Source organism: Cydia splendana, chromosome 6 (genome assembly GCF_910591565.1).
Source record: "Cydia splendana chromosome 6, ilCydSple1.2, whole genome shotgun sequence".
Classification (NCBI taxonomy): Eukaryota; Metazoa; Arthropoda; class Insecta; order Lepidoptera; family Tortricidae; genus Cydia; species Cydia splendana.
The window spans coordinates 2,104,267-2,127,088 of NC_085965.1; the positions used below are offsets into that span (position 1 = coordinate 2,104,267).

The window sequence follows — 22,822 nt, forward strand, 5'->3', positions numbered from 1 at the left end:
ACTAAGCAAAGCTTGTACTATGGGTACTAGGCGACGATATACATACTTGTATAGATAAATACATACTTATATACATAGAAAATAACCATGACTCAGGAACAAATATTAGTGTTCATCACACAAATAAATGCCCTTACTGGGATTCGAACCCAGGACCATCGGCTTAGCAGACAGGGCCACTATCCACTAGGCCAGACCGGTCGTCAAATTGACAGTTATCGTTGCCAAGTAGATGTATAGGTGTGTTTGTCTAATTTATTTTTAAATTGGTTCACATTTTGTGCTGAAACCACATCTTTCAATAAATGTAAAAACTAAAATAAAACAATTTGATAAACCAGACTTATTTTATTTACTCTGAACATTCTGTAACAGCAGCTTGGCTCCTTCTGTCTTTTGCTTCTTTAGTAGTTCCACGTGTGGTTTGAGTTTCTTCTTGATCTTGCTGGCTACTTCTGGCCGGTTGCTCTCGATCAGCTTCAGGAGGAAGAAGCAACCGCGGTTGGTTGGCAACCACACTTTGATCTGGAATTTTGTGTATCTTAGTAAAAATACGACCGAACATTTTTTTTCAATTCAAGAACCATCTCGACAAACATGTTCGATAATACGTCATGTAAAATCTATAGTCACTCTAGTGCATGTCATAAAAAATGATTTGTTTAAATTTGAACTTTAATAGCTATCAATAAAGTTGAATATTATAACTGCCATGGGTATATGGCTTTTTATGGACAAGACTACTCTAAAAAAAAAACCAACACAATGAAACGGATGAACCGATACAGATATTATGTTTAAGAACCAGCGCTAGAAAACCGGTTTTCTCGTTTAAGAGCTCCGGTGCCACAGACATACACATATAACGGTTAAAAACAAAAAAACGGCAACTGCGTTCTGGTGGGACGGATTCTAGCCAAACTGCCAACTCATAGTGATAGGTACTGACCGTATCTTCATTAAACCGGCCGCACACCGCCTCCCCTAACGTCCCGCCATCCTTGGCCTGGTCCAACGCGGCCAGCTTCTTCAAGCACATGTGCATGGCGGCGTCCTCTATCGCCAGTCCGTCGCCGACGCTCCAGTCCGGGCGGCAGATCGCGTCGGCCAACCCTGACACGATGTCTTCCTTGGATTCTGAAAATTAAGAGTAGTTTAGGACTCCATTACACATTAGGACCTGACCTGAGGGCCTACCGCGAACCACGTTCGACGTGTTGCCTCCCTGTCACACTTAAGTACGAATTTACAAGTGCGACAGAGATGCAACACGTCGAACGTGGTTCGCGGTAGGCCCTCAGGACCTGATTCCAGATTTGAATAACGACACAGACACATAAAACAACCTCAATAAACACGATAAAACACTTGTACTGACCCACCTATAAAACTACAGTTAGACCAAGAGAAGTCTGCAACGATTTTGATGACACGCAAGTGTCATTTTTATTATTTTCATAGAAGTTTGACGTTTAAAATAACACTAGCACTGCGTGTGCTATCGTATCGCTGCAGCCTTCTCTTGGTTCAACTCTACACATCTATTTCAAATCGTAAGAACGCAATGTTAGCGCGATGTAGCATTTTTCGCCACCGGGACATCGCCATCTATGGATTACTTACGGAACTAATCCTGGCAAGATGGTTTCTCATAACTCTGCGATCGAATAGCGGCATATTCCTTGAGCATTTTCCGTCATTAGTGAAGGACCATCTAGGGACACAATACATAACTAATCCTCCAAAACTTACCTATTGAAAGCACAGCTACAGCTAACAGCATTATAGTCTTCTCGCTGACCCAGAACTCCGGATCAGAGCCTATATCTTTCACAAGCGCCGGCAAGATGGCTTCCCGTAATTCCGCGACGCGAATGGCGGCGTCTTTCTTGGATGTGCCGCTCTGGAAGCCTTCTTCGAGGAACTTGATCAGGCTCGGGTGGAACGCGCTTGGGTCCTTGGGTTTGACTAGCCAGTGGAGGGTCTGGAAGTAAAGATTTCTTGTAACGCATTTGTTCAGGATTGTAGAAGGACCAGGCAGAATAAAAAAATGTTTAAAAATAGAAATGTACTGTATTCTGCCACACAAGTACATATAAAAAAAATAAAAAAATCAGTTGCTTGTTACATGTTCAAAATTGCAATGTCACAGCGTTAGCTAGATCGAAAATTAAGACAGAGGTCGCCTCCGTCTCGCCGCAGTCCCCGCTGAAGCCTTGCGTTTCGTTCCAACATGCCCGCCCACGTTGAAAGGTTGGTCTTTCAACCATAGATTTACTTTTCGACTGGTAGTGGACATATTTTGCTGAACGCACGACGGATGATCCCAGACGACGTCCGGATGTCGGCCACACGATTGATGCCATCAGATCCAGGGATGACGCTAACGATTCTGCCGAGCTTCCATTTCATTGGAGGGAGGTTGTCTTCTTTGACGACGACCATGGTATCGGTTGCAAGTTGACCCTTGGCTTGCCTCCATTTGGTTCGCTCCTGAAGTTCAGAAACATATTCTTTATACCAGCGAACCCAGTAGTGTTGCCTCAATTGTTCGATCCTCTGGTACCGTGTAAGTCTCAAAGGAGGAATCTCTGTCAGACAGGGAGTCGGAAGAGCTGTGAGTGGCCGTCCGATTAAAAAATGGCCTGGAGTAAGTGGTAGCAGATCAGAAGGATCGCTGGTTAAAGGAGTAAGCGGCCTTGAATTTAAAATGGCCTCTATTTGACACAGTGCGCAATAAATTTCTTCAAAGGTTAGATGACAGTTACCTAAGACTCTAATTAAGTGGTGTTTAGTGGATTTCACCCCGGCTTCCCACAAACCCCCAAAGTGTGGTGAATATGGTGGAACAAAGTGAAACCTAATGCCATCATTGGCTGCAGACTCAGATAACGTCCTTGCATGACTGGTAAGGAATCTCTTTAATTCATTGTATGCCCCGACAAACTGGGTTCCATTGTCGGAGTATATATCAGAAGGTAAGCCGCGGCGACTAACGAATCGCTTCAACGATGCCATGTAACCTTCTGCAGACAAGTCACTACATAGCTCAAGGTGTACACACTTCGTTTTAAAACACACAAAGATCACGATGTATACCTTTATGGTTTGACTACCACGACCCTTTCGAGACGCAGCCAGTATAGGACCGGCATAATCTACGCCAACAACCTCGAATGGAAAGCCTGGCGTTACTCGCGGTGAGGGTAAGTTGCCCATAAGTGGCGCTATAGTTGCGCCGCGCATACGAGTGCACAAGACGCATTTGTAATACGTTGACCTAGCTTGTGTACGACCACCGATTGGCCAATAGGTAGACTTTACATATGCTAGCATGGCTTGAGGTCCCGCGTGTAACAAAATGAGGTGAACGGAATTGAAATATGTCACCGTTATAAAATGCCCTTTCGGCAAGATAGCTGGATGCTTTTTATCAAAGTTAAAAGGCCCGTTTCTAAGTCGTCCGCCTACACGCATAAGTCCTTCAGAATCCACGAAAGGATTCAGTTTTGTAAGCGGGTCTTTGGCTTTGAGTAAGGTTTTATTTTTAACATCATCATATGAGTGAAATGATTCTATCTGCGATAATTTTACTAAAATATTCGTAGCCGCATGAAGTTCTTTAGTGTTAAGAAATCCCGAATTTCTGACACTACCCGGTCGTGCGTTATTGATAAACCGTAGAACGTAAGCGGTGACTCGTTTGAGTTTAGTAAACTTGGAAAACTTCGTAAGATTCAATTCTGATAGAGGGGATATTGTAGCGTCGGTCGCTACATTAGCAGTGATTATCTCAGCCTTAACTTCATCACTATCCCTGCTCGCGTGGTGATTTTTGGGCCAGTCATCTTCGTCATTACGTAGGAATGCTGGACCATTCCACCAAATATCAGCCGCAGCAATTGAACCCGCATCAATTCCGCGTGAGACCAGATCCGCTGGATTCTCCTTAGTAGGTACGTGTCGCCAAGGCCAACTGCCAGTGATTTCGAGTATATCAGCTACGCGATTTCGTACGAACACCTTGAGTTGGTTTGGTAGCATTCTAAGCCATCCTAACACGATCATGGAATCGGTCCAAAATGTACAACTGTCTGCTTTCATGCGAAGTGATGATATTCCTTTTTGGTAAAGCTGTGCTCCGATCAAAGCTCCGCATAATTCCATTCGGGGAATAGTTACCGGCCGAAGTGGAGCTACCCTACTTTTTGCCATGAGTAACCGAGTAACTACTCCTGTGTTAGTGATAGTACGTACGTACAAGCAAGCTCCGTACGCAGATTGAGACGCATCCGTAAAAATGTGGAATTCCACTCGCGACGCGTGGATTCCTACGACACTACGCGGAATGCATAAATGGTTTAATTCCGGTAAAGACATTGTTATGCTATGCCACTTTTGAGAAATCTCTTGAGGCACTTCATCATCCCAAGAAACTCGTGAAAGCCATAGAAGCTGAAGCAATATTTTACCCTGAATGACAACCGGCGATAAAAGACCTAGAGGGTCAAATATTTTTGCTATTGTGGAGAGGATAACCCGCTTTGTTAATTTTTCAGGGATTTTTCCTAAGTCGATAGTAAAATACAAGACATCGGCTCCACTTTTCCAACCTAGCCCTAGCGTCTTACTTTCGTCCAAGTTGCCTAAATTTAGATTTCTAGAATCGTCACTATGTTCATTTATGAGCCTAGGTTCATTTGAACGCCACTTGCGTAAATTCATACCAGCACTTTTAAGTACTGCACTGACCTGAGTTATAATGCTGGTGGCTTCTTGCTCCGTATCTGCCCCGGACAAAAAGTCATCCATGTAAAAGTCATGGGCAATGATTTCAGTAAGTCGAGGGTCCGAGCAGTCCATTGATAACTGTTTAAGGCACCTAACAGCTAAGAACGGAGCGCTGGCCGTACCGTAAGTGACCGTATTTAATTTGTATATGCACAGAGGTTCAGATGGATCATTGCGCCAAATGATTTGTTGCAAATACCTATCGTCAGGGTGCACGACTATCCTCCTATACATTTTTTCCACGTCAGCCGTGTACACAAAACGGTATTGCCTAAACCGTAACAAGATAGCTATGAGATCGTCCTGAATAGTAGGTCCTACGTACTGAATGTCGTTCAGCGTGACTCCGGTAGACGTGCGCGCACTAGCATTGAACACGACCCGGAGCTTTGTCGTGAGACTAGACAGCCGTAACACGCCGTGAAAAGGCAAGAAGTTTCCTACTATCTCATTGGCAGTAACCTTGGACATGTCTCCCAAAGTCTCGTATTCGTTCATAAAATCTTTGTACATAGACTTCAATTGTGGCTGCCGTTCTAGTCTGCGCTCTAACGACAGGAAACATTGTTTTGCCCGCTCGTAAGAATCGCCCAACGAAGATACAGGCTGCTTTAAAGGGTACCTAACCATAAACCTACCGTCCGGTAACCTAGAGGTATTTTTAACAAAGTGTTCCTCGCAAGCCCGTTCATCGTTGGTATAATACGCCGTCGCGGGTTTTATTGTTGCTTCGTCTAACTTCCAAAAACGCGTCAATTCATCATCTTGATTATTAATTTGAACGAAATTGCAACAAATGCTTTTAGAGTTAAGGTTATGCGCATTACGACCAGACAATACCCAACCTAGCTTGGTCTCATAAACTATGGGCTTGTTTCGTCCCAATTTAATTTTATTGCTACCTAATAATTCCATAAAGACCTCGGCACCAAGAAGAATATCGATAGGTGCCGGCGAGTGGAACTGAGGATCAGCCAAGACTAAATGTTCAGGTATGCCTAGCATTGATACATTTACCTTTTGTAAAGGTAAGTCGCATGTAGCTTGTGGAACTACGTAAAATGACCTTTTCATGCTGAAACTTTTGTCAAACAACGATGAAAACCTTGCGTCACATAATTTATGTACGTTTGACTTAATATTTTGAATGCCAATTAAAGACGCATTTACCTCCCTAATAGGTAACTTAAGTTTTTTGCAAAAGTCAGCTCTAATAAAATTAGGTGATGATCCATTGTCCAAAAATGCGCGTGCCATATGTGGTTTACCGTCTCGATCATATACTTCTACTAGCGCAGTAGACAGTATGACTTGACCCTGTAAAGCAGGATGGGCCGGCAACAAGACGTCCAGGTTAGCACTGCAGCCAGGTTCAGATGCGGACTCGTCGTGCTCGCTTGGACTGCTGGGAGTCACTTGTATCGCCGGCATTGCTACTGGAGCCTTCGACGGCAACCTATCCACATGTATAAGCGAGCTATGACGTAATGAACACGACTTGCACGGACCACGCCTACAATACTTCGCTATGTGCCCGGGTTTTAAGCAATTCGAACATACTTTCATCCCTTGAACCTTATCAGCACGTTCTTTATTAGATAACGCGAGAAAGTCGGGGCACTCAAATAACCAATGACCACGCTTACATGACGGACATTCATATGTAAAAAGTGGGCTACTCACAGTATCGGTTTCACGTTCATCTAGTCCTACGAAACATTTTTCCTTTACCCGTCGCACGGCGGAGCGCGCGTGCGCCGCAGGGACAGCGCCGGCGCCGGCGGCGAGCGGCCAGGACGCGCGACGTCCGGGGCCCTCCATCGCCATGGTTTCCAATAGATCCGCACGATCGCTGAGGAAATGTATGATAGCATCGAAAGTAATTGTTTCGCAACTAGGCACAAACTCCTCCCACTCACGTCTAGTAACATTGTCAAGTTTTTGACATATTATATACACTAATAATGTATCCCAATGGGTGGTTGGTTCATCAAGGGTCGCTAACGCACGTATATTTTTGCATATCGTGTCTATAAGATGCCGAATAGCTGTCGATGACTCCTTGGTAATTGGGTTTATATTAAATATGGCCCTAATATGATTATTTACTAATAACCGCTTATTATTGTATCTGTCGCATAATAATTGCCAAGCTATTTTATAGTTACTACTAGACAATGCTAATGATTGTACAATTACTGCGGCACTGCCTTCTAATGAAGCCCGCAAATAATGAAACTTGTTTACATCATCGATGGAGTCGTCATTATTAATCAAACTATCAAATGTGTCGCGAAACTCAAGCCATGTATCATACGAGCCTCCAAATTTGGGTAAAGAAATGGTAGGTAACTTACATTTTACATGTGGATGACGCCGTGTATTATTATCGGAACCCCCATCGCTAGGCGCGACCTTGGTATGCATGGTTACCAATTCCTTAGCCGCCGCGACTGACGAGTAGTACAAATCCTCGAAGTCAGACCTCTCGTCTAATTGGGCCTCGTCATCCTCAACCATATACTCCAACTTGGTTTGAATCTCGTCATACGTGTTGTAAACACATTCTAATTTAGCGATCCGAAGTTGCAGTTCCGTCACCTGAGCCGCACACAATGCTTTTTCGGCTAACTCGCGTATATAACCTGAAAATTTAGTTAATCGCGACTTAATATGACCCCTCTTCTTAACTAACTCTTTAATCAAGGCTTCATTCATTTTAAATTGCACTTAGTATTTACCTTCTTAGCACTTTCAACACTCTGTTCCACTAACAACACCAGCACCACGAGAGAACGTAAACTAAAACACTTTCTTACGAATTTAATGTTAATTACTCCGATGTTGTTTACTATAAGCAAGCCGGCTAAGTTATGGCGATAAGTACCTATGTCGGCCGGGCGTACCGTTAGATATGGCAAAAAAACGTTTATCAGCGCTCGACCGATGCACTTATTATGCAATTATGTAATTGAGATATATTTGAGTTTTAAAGTATGATTTATTTGTATCGTAGTTTTTAAAATAGGTCACGGTTATTATTTAAAGGCCTAATATAGGGTTTTAAATATAAGTTTCTTTCTAAATTGTGTCAAATAGAGGAATATTATTGAAAAATAGCTATTAATGCTTCTTACGTAAATGATTGCAAGATATTAAGGAACGGACTCACTTTTAGCTCCTCTTAACCTGTTCACTCCTTATTGACGTCGTCGGATTGTAGTATTCCGGAATAACGGTAGAACAGTTGATAAATTCGTAGCTGATGGATGAAGATATAGCCGCCTCGGGATGTTTCAAGCTGCACTCCTCACTGGAAAGCCGGTATGTTGGATGCGCAGGAAATATTCCACACGTTGCGTTTCTTCTTTGTCTCAGCCGTAATGGCGGTCCTTAGTCCTTAATATCTCGTAGCTCGCTGATTCAAATAATTATCCGGCTCGAAGGACCATGTTCAGGATTGTAGAAGGACCAGGCAGAATAAAAAAATGTTTAAAAATAGAAATGTACTGTATTCTGCCACACAAGTACATATAAAAAAAATAAAAAAATCAGTTGCTTGTTACATGTTCAAAATTGCAATGTCACAGCGTTAGCTAGATCGAAAATTAAGACAGAGGTCGCCTCCGTCTCGCCGCAGTCCCCGCTGAAGCCTTGCGTTTCGTTCCAACAGCATTCACTGCCAACGTTTTCGTAGCGCTACGCTCGTAGCCGATCCCAGCGTTTTCTCGCTTTGTAGAGGAAAGCTACGAACAGAGAACCCACTGAGCGGGTTCCTAGCACTCAATGTGTTAATAACAGGAACATAAGTTATCACGCATTGAGCATCTTCAGAATGCGGGGCCACACATCTCAAGGGTGCTAGCAATGTTCTATACACTATGTGTTAGACATTGTTATTTGCCCGAGGACTTAATGAAAACCATTGTTATACCTGTAGTCAAGAGTAAAACGGGAGACCTATCGGACTCTAGCAACTATAGGCCCATCTCTCTTGCGACTATAGTGGCGAAGGTTCTTGACAGTGTCCTTAATGCGCAGTTAAATAGGTATGTGTGTATTAATCATAACCAGTTTGGTTTTCGACCTGGGTTATCCACTGAAAGCGCCATACTGTGCCTTAAGCATACTGTCAGGTACTATGTAGATAGGAGAACCCCGGTTTACGCTTGCTTTTTAGATTTATCTAAGGCGTTTGACCTGGTTTCCTACAATATTTTGTGGGAAAAATTAGGAGCGACGAATATACCACCCGAAACCGTTCGTATTCTAAGGTACTGGTATGGAAACCAGGTCAACCGCGTTAGGTGGTCAGGTATTCTGTCTAGTCCGTATAGGTTAGAGTGTGGAGTGAGGCAGGGAGGGTTGTCCTCGCCCACACTCTTTAACTTGTATATAAATGGGCTTCTCGAGGCGCTGGGCGGAATGCATGTCGGCTGTCATATTGACTCAGTATGTGTGAATAACATAAGCTATGCAGACGACATGGTTCTGCTCAGCGCGTCGGCTTGCGGACTACGTAAATTACTTCTAGTATGTGAGAAGCATGCGACTGCGCATGGCCTTAGATACAATGTCACCAAAACGCAGTACATGGTGTTTGAGCCGAGAGGATACAGGATAGGGGAGGTACCTTCAATACAATTAAATGGCACACCACTGGAGAGGGTGAATAGTTTTAAATATTTAGGCCATATTGTGACATCCGATATGAGGGATAATATGGATATTGAGCGGGAACGGAGGGCTCTATCTGTGAGGGCTAACATGATCGCCCGTAAGTTTGCTCGATGTACAAGAGAAGTTAAAGTCACATTGTTTAGAGCCTTTTGTACATCCCTATACACATGCAGCTTATGGGAGTATTATACGCAGAGAGCATATGGAGCCCTCCGGGTCCAATATAACAACGCGTTCCGGGTGCTGCTGGGGCTGCCCCGCTTCTGTAGCGCATCTGGGATGTTTGCGGAGGCGCGTATGGATTGCTTTTATGCGACCATACGCAAGCGATGCTCATCCCTGGTGCGCCGGGTGCGGGCCAGCCCCAACCCCATCCTGCGTTCTATCGCGGACAGGTTCGACTGTCCATACTTGAGGCACTGCTGTGAGAAGCATGTTTCTTGCAGCCTGTACTATATTTAATTTGTGTAAATAATTAAGTTTGTACTAACATTAGACATAAGAATTTATAATATCTGTATACTAACAAATTGTATGAGTCATATGTTACTTGAATAAATGAAATTATTTATTATTATTATTATTTGTATCTCCTTGGATATCACGGGCTATAATTATCCCGGCTTTTTGATAGGCTTGCGTGGGGACACAGATCCAACACGTAGAGGCCCCTTGGAGAGCTTTTATGTCATGTAGAACGCCTGCTGGAACCCGTTCACAGGTGCTACAATAGACACCCATGAACCGGTCTCAGCAGGCATTATTATTATTATCACATTGCTGCGGATTAGCTCCAGTGTGTGAGTGAGAGAGCGCTGTGCACGTACACCAAAGACCGTATTAACTTAGACCTTACTTATAGGGTTACAAATGGCCAGTTAACAGTATCCTCTAACGATAAATACCAACATTGCAATACGATGTAGCAACCCTGAATTATCAGTATTATCACAGAACCCCGTCATCAATGTTGCAATTTTAATAACAAAACTTCCATGAGACTCAATATTAAATATATTAAGAACGGGTCACACACGTATTTTAAGTCGAAAAACGCTCGACATGCTTCACTGCGTGATAGACCGCAGGCTGCGCCGGTCCGTCACCGTCAACGCAAGCTCCTGATGAAAATCAGGGTTGGCATAAGTTTCTACCGTAGGAAACTCCTTCGCCGCTGTTGCCCAACTTAGCGTTGCTTAGAAATTATATATTACCATGTTTCCCCAGTGGTCCTTCGCCAGCTCGTGAATTTGGGGCTCCAGGGCCGACACTATAGCCTTCCGCACCAACACTGTGTCGTCCACGGCATCGAAGATGGCCAGCAGGAGACGGTAGCCAGTTTTATGCTTGGCTAGGGCCACTGCGTGCTCTTTCACCACTTTCAGTATAGTCTGCAAATTATTATATACGATTATTTACTTTTGACTTAACCTTTTGGACGCCAATGAACGATATATCCGCACCGCAGGTTCAACGCCAAAGACTGATTAATCGGTCACAGACCACAGCAACATAAACCTACGTGCATATGCATAAAGTTCAATTTCAGTTTTGACACTCCGGTGACGTGGCGTCCGCGTGACAGCTTTTGTATTTGACACGGCGTCGAAAAGGTTAAAAGTGGGTTACCCTCGGCCGAGGCGGCGCGCGCGAGGCACGTCTACACTGGCCGTTTTATGCGCGGGGAAATTGCCTCGCGCGTATGTTCGCTCTGTGTGGACTCGGCTATTGAAGTGCGCGAAAAGGAAATCATCTCATTACGTATATGAACATTTCATGAGTGCGAAAGAGGTAGACTACAAATGAAAACAACGTGACCACCTCCGAGCCTCATAGCGGGCGCCGCGGCCGCTTGAATGTACCAAAACAAGGATCTTGCAATATTCTGTTGGAAAAGCAGATAACATCACACTTGACATTAGAGATGCAACGGATAGTTGTTTGGTCGGATACCGGATATTCGGCCAGACCATCGGCCGAATATTCGGCCTGCGGAACTATACCTACATTTCGGTTTTTCAGGTGCGTATTGTGCAGGTTTTGACCTGTTTCGTAGTGAACGTTCGCGCGGACACATTTCTAGGTTCGAAATGAGTGCGCGTGCAAGTGAGTGGAATGTTTAAATTGTTTTATAATAATAAACGAGTGCGATTATGACCGTGACTGTTTCTTATTCCAATTTGGTTTACTCCGAAATCCTCCGAAATCAATGTTATTATCCGGTATCCGGCCGGATGTTAAAATAATGGCCGGATACCGGATAGTAACCGAATATCCGGTGCATCTCTACTTGACATCTCTCATCTCTTTTTCGAATTTAGTTACCTTTTTGTCCTTGTTAGAGCCCTGCCACACACAGATGCTAGCCGCATTGGCGCCGGGCAGGGAGTTACTCAGCGGCACTATGAGCGGCGCGAGTGTTGTCACGAGCTCCGTTCGTTCCTCGTCGCTGCATTCACGGATGTAGTCGTAGAGTACGGAGTGGAGTAATCTGTGAAAAGAATATACTATACATAGACCATTTATTGGCATTTACGTACGGATTCTTTGAATATTTATTCGAGCATTCAACTGACTTTCGACTTTAAAATTAGTGACCCGTTTAAATACACCTACATTCTACAACACAGTCAATAAAACAATACGGTCATTCGATGAAGCTGTCTAGACAGGGCAATCGTGCGGGGTGCGAGGGTTGGGTCGCGCGCACCCTAGCTGCATACATCGCCATTGCTAGTAGCTCGGTACTATTTACAGGGCTAGCGTGAGTCAAGTGTAAGTCTTGGGCAGTTGTGTAAAACGTCAACAACCCTACTGTGTTCTTGTGCGGTGTCGGCATTTACGCAAACATCAAAAGGCGTCGGTCCACTGTTACTTTTTACACTGTGCCTACAACCTCTTGCGTCCAATGATGGTCCTTAAGACAGTTTCTTCTAGTCTTTCTTGGTTGTTGGTTCTGTTTAATTTTTTTTAAAGTTTGCTACACAAAAAAACATTTTACTGATTTTAGGGCACCTGTAAATACACTTGATAGATAAGAAGCATTACATACTCTCCGTCATGCAGATTCTTGTTCAAGATCCTCTGTATGTTGGCTTGGCAGGACTGCAGTATGGCCGTCTTCATCTCCAGACTGTCCTTGTATGTGGCGCTGAGGTTATGCACTCTGTTATCCTTCAAATAAAATACTTACTCTCCGTCATGCAGATTCTTGTTCAAGATCTTCTGAACGTTGGCCTGGCAGGACTGCAGTATGGCCGTCTTCATCTCCGGACTGTCCTTGTATGTGGCGCTGAGGGTATGCACTCTGTTATCCTTCAAATAAAATACTTACTCTCCGTCATGCAGATTCTTGTTCAAGATCTTCTGAATGTTGGCCTGGCAGGACTGCAGTATGGCCGTCTTCATCTCCGGACTGTCCTTGTATGTGTCGCTGAGCGTATGCACCTTGTTATCCTTCGTCTGAAATTAATGAATAGAAATGTAAATAACTAGTCAGACCAAACTAACACTGCATTGCATTTGCAATGACATGATATACAGTGCATCATTGTTTTCCATCGTATTTTCCATCGTATTTTCTCGGAAACGTTCGTATTTGTCATGCTAGTTCAGTCAACCTCAGTACTTTTTGTACCAAGACTGACTGAAATAGCAAGACACGTTCGTACTTTTTCGTTAAAATACGAAGGAAAATAATTGTGCATTACATCTGTACCCATATAGTTGCTTGTGTGTGATTACTAGTGTCCGACCGAAGGTTCGGTTTCGGTTTCGGCCAGTTTCGGCCAAAAAATCATGTTTCGGCTGTAGTTTCGGTTTCGGCCGAAAACGGCCGAACCTTTCGGCCGGGCCGAAACTTACGAAATGGTACTTCGGACAAAGACCAAAAGTTGGGGAATAAGTAGGACAACAATATTAATACAGTATACCTACATATACTGATTCATGTATAGGTACAGAAATTAATTGGTTTATTATAAAACACAATTCGACTAATGAGAGCGCCACTGGACGCTCGACGCAGTCTTAAGAGGCAATGTCAATACCTATAACGCGCACACTGTCTAATTGTATCGGAGTGAATGAGATAGCACTGTCGCACGTAGCCGTTGGCCGAGTATCAGCTCGGCCCGAGTCGAACGATGTCTTTTTCGCTCTTATTCAGTAATTTTTCTATCTACCTCTAATGGCAAATTTTAAGAGAGCCTAAAGGCTACGCTCAACTAGTGCCGCAAAGTTGATTTTCTCAATAGTTAATATTTTGCGAAGCTGAACAGCTGAATATTGATTAAAATGAAGAAAAAACCCTTAAGGGGGGGACCCTTAAGGGTTTTTAAAGTACAGTTTTTCATACAAATGCTCGACCTTAGCCTCACTTTTTACCTCAATTTACCATTGGTTTGTGTTCCACATGTCCTCTACTTAGCTTAGCCTTTGGCCTCGCTGCGCCATGCTCGGCCTGCGGTCTCGCTTTTTAATACAATGGACATTGGTTGGAGTCTGTGCTTAACTACTTATCCTGAAGCCTGAAGCACGGCTTTGACTTCGCATGAAAGTTCGCCTCACTGGGGCACTTCGGACTTTTAGGCCCAGGTGAAGATCGGTACCTGGCCTTGCGATATTGTTAACAAAAAATTTCGCGCTCGCTGCGCTCGTGTTTTTGGTTGGTTTTTTGGTTGACCCTGTATCTACATGTTAGCTTGACTGGTCAAAGTGGTGAATGAATAGAGTTAGACCAAGGAAATTCTGCAATGATTTTGATAGCATATACAGTGCTACTAGTGCAAATGTTATTTATACGTCATAATTTCATAGAAGTTTTGACGTTTAAAGTAACACTTGCACTGCATGTGTTATCAAAATTGTTGCAGAATTATCTTGGTCTAACTCCTGTAATTTTCTTAAAAAACTGCTTAAGTAACATCAATTTCAAGGACATTGGGTGTTGACAGCCCCATAATATGTGTGTAAAAGCGGTTTTATGACATTTTTTCAACGATTTTAACAAGTCTACAAAAGTTTCGGTTTCGGTTTCGGTTTCGGCAAAAAAACATGTTTCGGTCGGACACTAGTGATTACTTCCTAAAATGCTAGGTAAAGAGTAGGTGTTTGTTGTGAATACAATTTGTTACCACAATTTTACAGCAATATAGCCAACCTTTTGAAATACAGGTCCTCAAAAATTAAGCTCGCTATTTTGCACTCTTGTTACACTTGGGCCACCCCAAAAATACATTTTTATTCTCTTCATCTTAGAACATGGTTAACTAAAAACCAAAAAACCGGACGAGTGCGAGTCGTACTCGCCTACCAAGGGTTCCGTACAAATTTCAACTGTCTAGCTATCACGGTTCATGAGATACAGCCTGGTGACAGACAGACAGATGGACAGACGAGTCTTAGTAACAGTTTCCCGTCTATACCCTTTGGGTACGGAACCCTAAAAAGTATAAAGGGAATATAGAGAAAATATGCAAAAGTATTTGTAAACTTACATTTTTATATATATCACCGTAAAACTCCTGCTGCATATGTTCCTTCTCCTTCTTAGTCGCAAACTCGCCATAAGCATAGTCCAATACCGGCGCACTAACAGTATGCGTAGCCAGCGAGACAATATGTCCAAAAAATTTATTGACAACTTTATGGCGAATACTATCTGATCCATATTTCAGTATTCTTTTCACGGCATGGTGACCATACTTCGACTGGACCATGGGGACCATGAGATCGAGGAGTTCTTCAGTTATTTCGTTCCTGATGTCTTCTTCGCTGTGCTTGAGCAGCACTTGGATGACTCGGCTGAGGTCGTGTGTAAGAGCTATGGCTTTGTATTGGCCTCTGAGTAGGGTGTGAAGCTCCTTACAGGCGCTTAAGCGGAAGTCTGGTTTTACCACTTTCCTAGAAAGTGATATTACTAATTAAAATATTGTATTTTTATGGTTAGATATGGCAGCCATATAATTATGTATACATATAAATATCTAACATCTAACAGTGAATATTAAAAGTGGGCCATAATAAAATATTATTAAACCACCCAACTAGTACAATAGGGTCATTCCATAATAAACGCTACCAAGGGTTCAAAAATGAAAAATAGTTTAAGAAGTCAACACTAACCTATTTCCATAGAAAACATACCAAACCTTCATGTCAGAAAAAAAAAACCGGAAAAAAATCAATTTTTACATATTTTTCATGTACTTGATCGCAACGTTTAAATGATAGGCGTAAAACTAATTTTATACAGCGATATTGGCAAGACTAATTAAAAAGAAAGTAACTGTAAACTGTTACAAATTTCCCGCAGTTATTTCAGGTAAAATATCGTAATTTTATAATTTGTCTTTAAAAATATTAAAAAGCATGGATTAATCGGTGTTTAGAAGAGTATTCTAGACTGTGGTCTCAAAGTAACACCCGAAACGAAAAAGAGATAAAAGTATGTGTAACTTTTCCCGTAATTAACTATAGCCAAACATGTTTTGCCAAAGAAAGGCTATGATGTGAACCTATGCAAATGTGTAATAGTTGTTGTTTTAGCGTCTGCTTTAGTCGTATGTTTTAAAGTTTGAAGTTGTGTAACACCCGAAACGTGTTGATCGTCCGCCTGTCATTCCCCGGCTTTTCTCCGTGATGGTTAGTGCTAGAAAGCTGCAATTTGGCATGGATACATAAATCAATCATGGCGACAAAGTAGTAACACAAAAACTACAAAAATATTTTTTTTTTAGGTTTGCTCCTGTACAAAATATTTTTAATTTTTTTGCGACTTTAATCCTGTGATGTGGGATGTCGTTGGATAGATCTTTCAAAATGAATAGGTGTCACCATCAACCATTTTTTGATTAAGTGAATATTTTCGGTAATATTCGCATCGAAAGAAAAATAATTATGATATCTTCGAGAAACAGTTTTTATTGTTAAGATTAATGTATTTTATAATAATTCAGTATTTATTACTTATGTTTTTCATCGAATTTATTAAAACGACAATAATTTCAATAAAATGAGCCATAATTTCGTATAAATCTGTCTTAATTTCGTACTCGTAACACCCGAAACGAACCATGAGTAACACCCGAAACAGGTAATTTATTTTATTAAAATTAATTGAAAAGTGATACTAAGTGTTACTTCAGTGTTTCAGTAGACTATACTAACTATTATTACTTGACATAAATAAAACTGGAGGTTACTTGACAAAATTCGCTAAATTATGCATTTTGGTACTGATGGTCAGAAGGTATAGGCCAATTCCTGTAACGCCCGAAACAGCTACTTTTTAGTGATTCTCTCGTTATTGCTCTTATACTTTAATTATGTGTGTACAGGAAAAGAAAATATTATCAAAGTAGTAGATGAATCAATAGTTATAACCTCCTAGTTCCTGTTACAATATCGAATAAAACCTTATTTTAAGAGTTCAAGTGTAACACCCGAAACGGTGGAATGACCCAATAGTTGTTGGTCCACAACTTCAACATGTAAAAATCGTCGTGTATAATTAAGTATAAATACCAATTTTTTTTTGTCTGTGTTTTTTCTTACATTTATAAAAAAAATATACAGCCAATGACCTAGACATATTTCTCAACAACTGGCCGGAGGTGGCACTATGTCGGGAGTCGTGGAATAAAAGGGGAGAGGCCTTTGCCCAGCAGTGGGACATCCACAATACGCTAGTAAAAAAAAAAAGAATTATTACATTCAAATAATAATCCCACCTAAATGAAGATATTTGAGTTATTTTGGACTAGTTGGATGTTGTATCGGGATGTTGGATGTTGTTGTAAGGGACTAAACTAAGGTTCAAAACAGAGTGACTTTTGGAACTGAGCAAGGGGTAACAAATAATACTTAATAAATCTTGTCACCATTTTTATGGAAAGAATGAGTGAAAGAAGGCTAACAAAGAGAGTGTATAAGGGAGAAGTGGAAGTGGGAGTTGGAAGGGGTAGACCTCGGCGGACTTTCTCTGATCAGATCGGGGAAATCCTGAAGAAAGGCCAGGTCAAGAGCACCCTAAACCGACGAGCGTGTATGAGGAATGTTATGAAAGTGAAGGAAGCGAAAGAGGTATGTCAGGATCATAGCAAGTGGAAATCCGTGGTCTCTGCCTACCCCTCCGGGAAAAGGCGAGATTATATGTATGTATGTATGTATTTTTATGGAATATGTTTAAAAAAAAGTCAACTTATGGTCTGACTCATTAAAGGTCATTATTGTAAATAAAGTATCTCACTACTAACCGTTGAATCTGGGCAGCAAGCAACTTTGCCTTGTTGGCAACCTCAAACACTTCAGCAGAGGTCTTAGCCTTACGTCTTACTAGACGAAGCTGTTTCTTCTCCTTCTTCATCTCCGACCATATTGGCTTCTCACCACTGTTCTGATCTTTGCCGAACTTTTTATCTGCGCCTTTGGCGAAATTCCCTTTGCCTTTGCCAAATTTATTAAATTTGTCACCTGGCTTTCCTTTTTTGAAATCTTTCTTAGGCCCCTTGAAATCTTTCTTAGGTCCCTTGAAATCTTTCTTAGGAGAATTCTTAAAATCTTTCTTTGACGCGTCTTTTAAGTTCTTTTTCGTTTCTTCATTTTTTGGTTTCTTAATCTTCTTTTCAGCGGTTTCAGACTTATTTTCCTTCACACTTTCCGTGAACTGAACTTTCTTTTTTTTGGGGGAAGGAGTGTCGCCCTCCCCGATTTTTCTTTTCATTTTCTGCATCTGGAACAAGTTTGTTTATTAATATTTTGAGGTTAATATTACCTATAGGTTATGTCTGCGTGTTATTTATTAAACTAATGAACTTACCTTGGATATGATAAAGTATTCTATATCCCAACAAATGTAGTGCCTTTATTTAGTAATAACAGCAAAAACTGTTAGTAAAAAGCACTAAATCACATGTGGAAAGAATCAAAGATCGTCAATCTGCCTAGAAGTGTTCAACTGTCAGTGTCAATGTCAAATTTTTAAACTAGTGAAGTAGGGATGAGAAATAAATAATCGATTACTCGATCGTTCGTAAATTATTTTTTATTATAAATAATTGATTTGATTTTTTTTCACCACACCAACTGGTAAATGCTCTATTGATTCAAAACCTGATAAGAAAGTTGCATTTTATCCACATGTGAGGCAAAGTCATCAAATGCAAACTGTGAGTTGATTACTTATGTTGGCTGGCAGAATTGACTTTTAAATGATGATTTTGAATGATAAATATTTAAAAACATTCATTTTGAATTGATTAGCTTTGATTTTGTTTGATATTTTACAGCTAGTATTTTCCTTGTGTTGGTGTGGTGAAAATTTTTGTGTTTCACTCGGTAGCAAAATTTGTTTAACCCTCGTACCTTGAAACCCTTCGCAACGCTCTAGATTCTATTTTTCGAACCACTCGCTACGCTCTTGAAACCTTTCGCTTGCTCGGGTATCAATATTAGCACGAGCGGTTAAACAACAACTTTGCCCCCTTGTAAAACAAATAACTATTTTCTGCTTATTATTAGTAGTAGCTGAATTATAAGAATTGTTTTAAGCAAAAGCGATTATTTCTATTACAAAAACCGATTATTATTTAATCGGCTTCATCAATATTTTTTTAGGATCCCATGTACCTATTATACTTACTAACTTTACTCTTTGATCCCATGCATGCATGAACTGTAGACGGCAGCTCAGAAGCCCCCTATTCATTGGCGGGAACCGTGAAGCATTAAGTATGTCAAGTTTCTATTTATATATTTAAGCCACTAGATAGCAGACCCTACTACCTATGTGGAATAGAGCCAGCGTGAAGGGGGCTAGGGGGCAGCACCTGCTTAGAAGCGTGAATTGTTTTCGCTTTCGATCACGAGAATATGGCAGACTCTCCAACACGCACGGTCTCTATGTACATATAGTCAACTAAGTAGGTATATCAATCCCGCTATTTCAATCGTATTTCCTATGATCGATTCCTCATCTATTAATGAGGTGTTTACCTTAGGAACCCTATCCATCGGAAGTCGGAAAAATAAAATAAAACTTATATTTTTCAATGGCACTGTATTTTAGGATCCAAGTACCTTCGGATATCGGACACGCCGTAAACTTTTTGTGACCTCTGGTTATAATTAAGAGCTTCACATATTCTGCACATTTGCGCCGACATGGTCCCGAAGTACCCATGCTCATTAACGACTTTAAAATGATTCCTCCAAGAGTGATAAGAAAGTAATTTAGTAGCGTTTTTGCTGATAGCATCAATTTCCACCGCTAAATGTTCAAGCGTCTTAAAATTGTCTATATGTAGAAAAGAATTAGGGGGCAATAGTCTTTTGCAATCTTCTAAGAACGGACCAACGAAGACTGGTATCGCGCCTTTGCTGTAGGCGTGATGAAAACTTTTTTCTGTTATGTATTGTCGACATTTTGAGTTTTCCATTACTATGTAGAACAAGTATCTTGACAAGATTTTGCAATCGGACCGGAAATGTCCTGGGCACCTGAAAACATTAGTTACCTAGTTAGGATTGTTACTCAATTTTATTATTGACAACCAGAGGCCCTACCGCGAAAAACGAAATTTCAAACATATTTCAACATATCTAAATTATTATACCTATCTATCCTTTCGCCTGTCACTTTCTTTTATGCTGTTTCTTAGGCCCCGGCACCACTATCAGCAAGGCACGGCACGGCTCAGTAGCCTCGGCATGCCTAATAAGGATGTCTTGACAGTCTTCCGGTTGCTTCGGCAGCATAAAGCGTATCTAAAGACGCCGAGTCAGTTTTCGGGAAGCTGCAGTCTTTGGGTCGCTTTGGCAGCCTAAGGGCACACCTAAAGATGTCGAGGCAGTCATCGGGAAGGTTCGTTAGTCTTACGCTGTCGAAGCAACCCGAAAACTACCAAGGCGTCCTTAGGCATGCCGAGGCTACCGAGCCGTGCCGTGTTTTACCGGCCCTAAGAGGGACAGGAAAAAATATGTAAAAAGAATAGATGTAATCTTTATAATCAATAAACCTTGATTCTCGAGCCCCCTTCACACTCATGCGCGCGCGAATCACGGCGCGAAGCTTCGCGCCGCGATTCGCGCACGAGTGTGGAGCAGTCTTCGTACCTTTTTTTCTGGTACTCATCCTCCGCACAGCCTCCATAAATATCGATATTCATATGTTTCTTCAGTTCCATCAAGAAATGCATGCGAGCCGCAAAGCAGTGTGAAATCAGAATAGTAGCTAAGGCATCCCCTGGTTTCATTCGTTTGTCCTTCCAAAAAGGGACAAGTTCTTCCAATATCGTAATTGTTAAATTATGATCGAGGTTTTCCAATCTTAAATGGCGAGTCTTTGGATGTATCAGAGGTACAGTACGCCCATAAGGGATTGGTACATCAGAATCTGTTCTAAAAAATCGTATTATATGTTAAAAACTTAGCTTAATTATAAAAGTGAATGGAATGATCTTATGTACAGTCACGCTCCATTTAGGGTCCTAGCTAAATTGGTTTTTCAATACTTATATGCTATGGAATATCCAATTTAGCTAGAACCCTAAATGGCTCAACAATCACGGAGCGTGACCGAACCTTTATGTACTTTTGCCTTTGTCATAGTGTCAGTCTTCCACATTGCCTATAGTTCGTTTTTTTTAGCATTAGAAATAAGGTAAACAATCTTGATGTGTCTTTTAATTGAAAAACACGTTTTAAAGAATAAGTCACGGCAAGTATGTAACAATTATGAATCTAATACGATCGTTTTTCTACTCGTCGACTGTAATTCTTGAATTAAGATTTCTTATAGCAAACTCAACTATAATATTCATTTCGATACAGTTTAGTCAACTATAATGAAATTGACCAATCACAGCTCGCCGCGATCAAGAGGACGAAACAAAACCATAGCTCAAATTAATTATTTATTTTAGGTTGTATAGTAGAAACAATTGGTTCGCAAGTCAGAAACGCGCATCTGACACCCTTAATATAGCAACATCCATAGATTACGAAAACCACTTAGTGTTGCTTGTTAGTCTCCATAGGCTACGGTGGTCAAAATCGAGAAAACAACTGTCTAAAAATTGAATTTAGTGCGGAGCAAGTACCAGGGCCTCATGAGTTACTAGGTGTCGTTGACCAACACACCGTGGGGCGCGGGGCGCGGCGGCCGGGTCGCCTACCAGTATGAAGGTATCACGGCTGCAGTGCTCGCGTATCTTAGCTGTATACTTTTGGTTTGGTTTGTTTGTATGATTCTACTAGTTTAAAGTATTATTTTTGTTGATTCGTAGAAAAGGTATTGTATACAATCAAGTGATATAATCAAGCTTTTCAATCTCGTACCGTACTTAGGCAACTCAGCAAGCTTCGTTGCCTAAACACGGTACTCGACTGAAAAACTCTCTATTATATCACGATTGTATAAAATACTATTATATTCTTCTGCTTTCATAAGTAATAGTTACTGATTTTTAGGGTTCCGTACCCAAAGGGTAAAACGGGACTCTATTACTAAGACTCCGCTGTCCGTCCGTCCGTACGTCCGTCCGTCTGTCACCAGGCTGTATCTCACGAACCGTGATAGTTAGACAGTTGAAATTTTCACAGATGATGTATTTCTGTTGCCGCTATAACAACAAATACTAAAAAGTACGGAACCCTCGGTGGGCGAGTCCGACTCGCACTTATCCGGTTTTTAAAAAGCGTTTTTCAATTAAAAGACATGTCAAGATCGCTTACCTTCTTTCTAATGCTAAAAAATCGGGCAAGTGCGAGTCGGACTCGCGCATGAAGGGTTCCGTACCATATAAAAAAAAACAAAAAAAAAGCAAAAAAAAAAAAAAACGGCCACCCATCCAAGTACTGACCACTCCCGACGTTGCTTAACTTTGGTCAAAAATCACGTTTGTTGTATGGGAGCCCCATTTAAATCTTTATTTTATTCTGTTTTTAGTATTTGTTGTTATAGCGGCAACAGAAATACATCATCTGTGAAAATTTCAACTGTCTAGCTATCACGGTTCGTGAGATACGGCCTGGTGACAGACGGACGGACGGACGGACGGACGGACGGACGGACGGACGGACGGACGGACGGACGGACGTACGGATGGACGGACGGACGGACGGACGGACAGCGAAGTCTTAGTAATAATAATAGGGTCCCGTTTTACCCTTTGGGTACGGAACCCTAAAAAAATCGAACTATACCAAGAATAAACCAATTGTCGACCCGTGCTGTGGTTAAATTGGTGGGCAACAGCATGTAACTCTTTTATCTCGCACAAAAAAGCCAATGTAATAAGATCAAGCCTCCTTGACGATTAAGAAAGAAAGAAAATACATTTATTTAGGT

General features: G+C 41.5%; 2 protein-coding genes across 4 annotated transcripts; both read right to left on the reverse strand.

The window, feature by feature from the left end:
• Positions 1-328: 328 nt before the first annotated feature.
• LOC134791289 (protein penguin) lies at positions 329-19,571 on the reverse strand. Of its 2 annotated transcripts, none has more exons than XM_063762293.1 (9): positions 19,552-19,571; positions 17,730-18,205; positions 14,970-15,375; positions 12,806-12,933; positions 11,797-11,962; positions 10,686-10,862; positions 1,753-1,984; positions 950-1,137; positions 329-525 (listed from the first exon to the last, which is right to left on the reverse strand). In XM_063762293.1, exons 2-9 carry the CDS (start codon positions 18,203-18,205, stop codon positions 349-351), a joined length of 1,950 nt encoding a protein of 649 aa, XP_063618363.1. In that variant the 5' UTR covers positions 19,552-19,571; the 3' UTR covers positions 329-348. The 2 variants fall into 2 exon arrangements, with proteins under 2 accessions (XP_063618363.1, XP_063618362.1); XM_063762292.1 differs by lacking the exon at positions 19,552-19,571 and adding an exon at positions 18,293-18,431.
• Positions 2,019-7,786, reverse strand: LOC134791263 (uncharacterized). Of its 2 annotated transcripts, XM_063762246.1 has the most exons (3): positions 7,533-7,786; positions 6,475-7,436; positions 2,019-2,493 (listed from the first exon to the last, which is right to left on the reverse strand). In XM_063762246.1, the coding sequence occupies exons 2-3, from the start codon at positions 7,309-7,311 to the stop codon at positions 2,275-2,277; spliced, it is 1,056 nt and encodes a 351-aa protein (XP_063618316.1). In that variant the 5' UTR covers positions 7,312-7,436; positions 7,533-7,786; the 3' UTR covers positions 2,019-2,274. The 2 variants fall into 2 exon arrangements, with proteins under 2 accessions (XP_063618316.1, XP_063618314.1); XM_063762244.1 differs by having other exon boundaries at positions 6,475-7,786.
• Positions 19,572-22,822: the final 3,251 nt, after the last annotated feature.